This window comes from Leptonychotes weddellii, chromosome 9 (genome assembly GCF_054177405.1).
Source record: "Leptonychotes weddellii isolate Sample4059 chromosome 9, ASM5417740v2, whole genome shotgun sequence".
NCBI lineage: Eukaryota > Metazoa > Chordata > Mammalia > Carnivora > Phocidae > Leptonychotes > Leptonychotes weddellii.
The window spans coordinates 24,811,446-24,817,012 of record NC_138377.1 but is presented as its reverse complement, the minus strand read 5'-3'; the positions used below and the strand labels follow the sequence as shown (position 1 = coordinate 24,817,012).

The 5,567-nt window shown below is 43.3% G+C and overlaps 1 protein-coding gene across 4 annotated transcripts in view; it reads left to right on the top strand.

Annotated features, from left to right (window-relative positions):
- The window catches only part of COQ6 (coenzyme Q6, monooxygenase), a 16,180-nt gene that overhangs the window by 2,248 nt on the left and 8,365 nt on the right, over positions 1-5,567 (top strand). For 3 of the 4 annotated variants that reach the window (XM_081830250.1, XM_081830249.1, XM_006730944.3), the window contains exon 2: positions 3,931-4,065. The exons of the other annotated variant lie outside the window; for it this stretch is intronic. In XM_081830250.1, the coding sequence (XP_081686376.1) occupies positions 3,931-4,065 (135 nt within the window). The remainder of the gene's footprint in view (positions 1-3,930; positions 4,066-5,567) is intronic. 4 annotated transcript variants of the gene reach the window in all.

The following is a 5,567-nucleotide window of genomic DNA, read 5'->3' as shown; positions in this document are numbered from 1 at the left end:
TTTTTTTTTTTAAAGATTTTATTTATTTTTTTGACAGAGAGAGACATAGCGAGAGCAGGAACACAAGCAGGGGGAGCGGGAGAGGGAGAAGCAGGCTTCCCGCAGAGCAGGGAGCCCGATGTGGGACTCGATCCCAGGACCCTGGGATCATGACCTGAGCCGAAGGCAGACGCTTAACGACTGAGCCACCCAGGCGCCCCGAAGCACAGAAGTTTTTAATTTAGATAAAATTCAACTTGTCAAGTTTTTACCACTTATACTTTTGGTTTCATATTGAAGAAATCATTAGCTAACCCAAACTCATGAAGATTCACTTTTGTGTTCTAAGAGTTTTGTAGTTTTAGCTCTTAGATTTAAGTCTGTGATCTACTTTGAGTTAAACTGTGTATGTAAAGTGAGGTAAGGACTTTGCTTTTACATGTATAGTTTAGGCTGGTTCACTTCACTGTGATGGAGATACTGTTTTCATATTTTATGTGAGAAAATTGCCTAGCAAGGTTTAAGTAAGGACCAGAGTCTTAACAACCAACTGGTAGTAGACTCGGAACTTGAACCTCATGCCACCAAACTCCAGATCTTTCCCCCCCCCGTTTTTATAAAAGATTTATTTATCTGAGAGAGCCTGCACATGCATGGGGGGGCGCGTGTTGGGAGAGAAGAGGAAGAGGGAGAAAAAGAGACTCTACTGAACGCAGAGCCTGATGCGGAGTTGGATTCCAGGACCCTGAGATCATGACCTGAGCCAAAACCAAGAGCCGGACGCTCAACCAACTGAGCCACCCAGGCACCCCCAGATCTTTGGCTTTTAACAATTGTATAGTGACTTGCAGAAATTGGATCTGAGTTTTCTGGCCTCACAAATTAAAGATCACTAATAATGTAAAAGTCTTTGTTGACTTAAGAATAAGGTGTGACAGCCACATCTTCCCTAGGGTGGCTCCTCTTTTGGGATACTGGTGGGAAACAAAGCTTTGTATGAACTGATCGGCTTGAGTCTCAAAGTAATTATAAAAAACATAGTCATCAATTATTGAGTACTTGTTATGGATAGGCATCTTTTAAAGTATTTTGCATACATTTGTACTTAATCCTCATAATCTTTTTTTTTTTTGGTGCAAAAAGGTGGTTTTCTTACAGCATGGGGACAGGACCTGTGGGCAGAAAGAGCTGCACCGGGTCATAATCTTTTTTAATTGAAGTCTGATTGACACACATTGCATCCACTTAATAATCTTGATTGTAGATTGTGCAGATAAGGAAATTAAAACTCATAAAGGTTAAGTAACTTGCACTCAAAAGTTGGTAATTGGGAGGGGCGCCTGGGTGGATCAGTCGTTAAGCATCTGCCTTTGGCTCAGGTCATGATCCCAGGATCCTGGGATCGAGCCCAGCATCGGGGCTCCCCGCTCAGCGGTAAGCCTGCTTCTCCCTCTCCCACTCTCCCTGCTTGTGTTCCCGCTCTCGCTGTCTCTCTCTTGTCAAATAAATAAATAAAATCTTGTTGGTAATTGGGAGATACAAAGCCTTTTTGAGACACAAAACTCTCTGGCAGGTATATATACCTTCCTGACAGCCATTTTGGTTGTACCTACTGGTCAGTGGGCTAAAATAGTAGTTCTCAAGCTTGAGTGCATTTAAGAATCACCTGGGGTTTTTGTTTTGTTCGGAGGTGTTGAATAACTAAGGCACATATAGAAAATTCAAAAGGGATTTTGAGTTCTGAAATACAAAGGGTATAGGGCATACAGTATAAAGAATGTAAAGTGAGACTTCCATTTTTTATTTTTAGCCACCCAGTTCTCCTTGAAGACAGTCACCCATTACCAGTTTGTGGGGGCATATTTTAAAAAAATGAGGATTGCAGGTTTCACTTCCAGTGACTGATTGGGTTTATCCAGGTGGGGCCCAGGAGCCTGTACTTTTTTTTTTTTTAAGATTTATTTATTTATTTATTTGACAGAGAGAGAGAGACACAGCAAGAGAGGGAACACAAGCAGGGGGTGTGGGAGAAGGAGAAGCAGGCTTCCTGCTGAGCAGGGAGCCCGATGCAGGGCTTGATCCCAGAACCCTGGGATCATAACCTGAGCCGAAGGCAGATGCTTAACGACTGAGCCACCCAGGCGCCCCTAAACAGAGAATTCTGTATTGTAATTGTTTCTGTTTTCCGTCTCTTCCATAGAAGTATAAATCCTCAAAGTCAGGACTGACTTTAAAACAGTCATAATACAGAATTCTCTGTATAAGTCTACAAAAGAAAGGTCAGGGGCCCGAGTACACTGGGTTGTGACAATCTCTGCTCAAAGTCAAAACTACCAAACGCAGGTTTACAAAAGAAAATTCACACACTGGCCAATTTCCTAAAAAAGCTCAGAGAAAAATGTTAAACGTGAAAGTTGAAGCTCTGGAAGGTTTGGAATCTTTCATGTGATTTATTCAGTGAGCAAACCTCGCTGTTTTCCTGTAAAGCAGTTGGGACCTTGGGCAGATCCGCAGCCTTTCAGAGGCAGGTGTGGCATTGGGAGTGTTTTCTCTTGTTGAGTCAAGTAAACTCTCCGCCTGAGATTTTGTGCTATTTTTTCTCCAAATGAGTTTTCTAAAATGTCACTTTAAATAGCTAAAAAATAAAATATTGAACCTCATTATAAGGTGTTTGGAAATACAATTCTTTTTCCTGTTAGTTCCCTTGTCTCTCATTTAACAAAAATGCCCGCTACTTTATGGATTGAGGAGATAGAGCATTTGCTGCTGGGAATATTAGCCATAAGAAAAGAAATGGTTCCTGCCCCCAGGGAATTTAGAATCTAGCAAAAGAGAAAGACTTGTAAATAACTAATAGAAGGGATTATGAAACGAAAGCTCCCCTAGAGGAACAACCGCTGACCTGTGCTGGGGGAAGAGGTGTGCAGAGTGGTCTGAACACCGCTGGGGAGGTGAGGCTTGAGCAAGTAGGATCCAGGGGGAGGAGGTGGCCAGGGGGGCATTCGGGTGGGGCAGATACTGGAAGGCGGGGAGGTGTGCTGGATCAGAAGGCAGTCCACTCCGGGGAGCGTGGCTGTTCCCATCCTCCAGTGCAAACACAGCCGCACAGCAAGGGCGGGGTATTCGTGAACCTGGGGCCGCTCACTGCCTGTTCATCGGAGCGACCTAGTTGCATCTTATAATAATGTCGCTCTTCTCATTTAGATTCCCAAAAATGTGGGGTTGTCATCATTACGAAGTAAAACCCACAGTGTTTCTCTCATAATCCTGTCACGTTTTTTTCTCCTTTCTTGGCTGCAGCAGCTCCCTGCTTACTGTTTCCGTGTCTTTCCCTGAGCCACGGTGGAGGGGACTGTCTAGGCACCCAGTAAGCAAGTCCCCAAGTCCCCTTTTTACTCCCCTATACAGGTGTTTGAGGACCAGATTTGTAGGTACAATTGATGTATTTGGGGGGCTCCTTTTCTTTCACAAATAATTCTTTATCCTTGATTTAATCTCGAGGCCACAACGAATTTTGTTTATTAAATATTCCATTTTTCTGTTGAACAGGATTTGTAATTTTTAGTGACTTAACAGTTTAAAGATTAGAAATATCTGGTGTCTAAATACTTCAGCCTTTTTACTTCATTCTTCCTTTCTAGGGAATTCTACTGGCTCCTAGTGAGTTTTGCCATTTTTTGCTTCTTTGCATATGGCCGGTGTTGGACTGTTAAGTCCTTACAGTCCTTACAGTCATGGGCACGGTGGTTCACACGGCTGAAATAGTGGTATAAGGTATTGCTTAGGATTTTGTGTGGTGTTTCCTTTTTGTGTGCTCTGTGAGAAATTTGTATCCTAAGGGCTAAGGAATTAGTTAATCTGTTTCTTCTCTTGGACGTGAGAAAGGGAAGAAATTCTGATTTTCCCACTATGATACAAAATGTTGATTTTTTATTTATTTATTTATTTTAGGATATGATATTCACTTTTGTGATAAGAAAATCCTCTTGCTAGAAGCAGGTCCGAAGAAAGTATGGGAGAAATTGCCAGAAACTTACAGCAACAGAGTCAGCTCCATTTCCCCCGGCTCTGCAACCCTTCTCAGTAGTGAGTAGAAGGTCTTTCATAGAACCAATCTCTTGTCTCTCTTGTCTTTCGAATGTGTCCCATAGGGCAGAGGCTTTAGAGCATCCTGTGAGGAGGGGGTTGGTATGGTAATCTAGTGCATCGTTGAAGATGAGGACCCCTGACACTATTAAAGTGTCACCTCCCAGTCTGAGGAAGACGTCCTTGGGACATATGGGTTCATCATGTAGACTTCATTTGTGATGTTGGGTCATTATGAATTGGTGGAAATGAAACTATATGAACTAATTATGATCGTTCACTTTTAGTAGGAGTACCCTCTTTATTCCCAGAGTCAGCCCTCTTGGGATCTAGGGAGTTTGCATGCTAAATGCTTTTGGAGGGGCACCTGGGTGGCTCAGTCGTTAAGCATCTGCCTTCGGCTTAGGTCATGATCCCAGGGTCCTGGGATCAAGCCCCACATTGGGCTCCCGGCTCCGCGGGAAGCCTGCTTCTCCCTCTCCCACTCCCCCTGCTTGTGTTCCCTCTTTCGCTGTCTCTCTCTGTCAAATAAATAAAATCTTAAAATAAATAAATAAACAAACAAACAGTAAGTGCTTTTGGAGTGTAGATCAGTGTGTGCACATGGAACCTATTAGGAAACTGCCTTTAGGTCTCTGCCAAATGTTACTCCCCCGGGCTATCCTATCTAGAACCACCCTGTCAAAAATTAGACTCTTCCATCATTTTTTAGCCCCTTATACTGCTTTATTTTTCTTTATAACACTTAGTACTACGTGACAGTATATTATGTATTTGTTTTTTTACTGTCTATCTCTCCAATCAGAATGTTAGCTCCAGAAGGGCAGGAACTTTTTTTGGTTTCACACTTTATGCTCAGTACCTAGAATTGTGTCTGGCTCAGTAAACATGTCCCCACTGAATAAATCTGTTCAGTGCTATGGGGTTAAAAAAAAAAGACTGTCTCTTAAAAACAATTTTTAAGGGGCGCCTGGGTGGCTCAGTTGGTTAGGTGACTGCCTTTGGCTCAGGTCATGATCCCAGGGTCCTGGGATTGAGTCCCACGTCGGGCTCCCTGCTTGGTGGGAAGGAAGCCTGCTTCTCCCTCTCCCACTCCCGCTGCTTGTGTTCCTGCTCTTGCTATCTCTGTCAAATAAATAAATAAAATCTTCAAAAAAAATAAAAAAAAAACCCAATTTTTAAGGGGCGCCTGGGTGGCTCAGTTGGTTAAGCGACTGCCTTTGGCTCAGGTCATGATACTGGAGTCCCAGGATCGAGTCCCACATGGGGCTCCCTGCTCAGTGGGGAGTCTGCTTCTGCCTCTGACTTTCCCCCCTCTCATGCTCTCTCTCTCTCATTCCCTCTCTCTCAAATAAATAAAAGTCTTTAAAAAAGTTTAAGATTTTATTTTTAAGTAATCTCTACATCCTCTGTGGGGCTCAAACTCACAGCCCCGAGATCAAGAGTTGCTATGCCCTTCTGACTGAGCCAGTCAGGCACCTCCCAAAAATAGTTTTTATCCA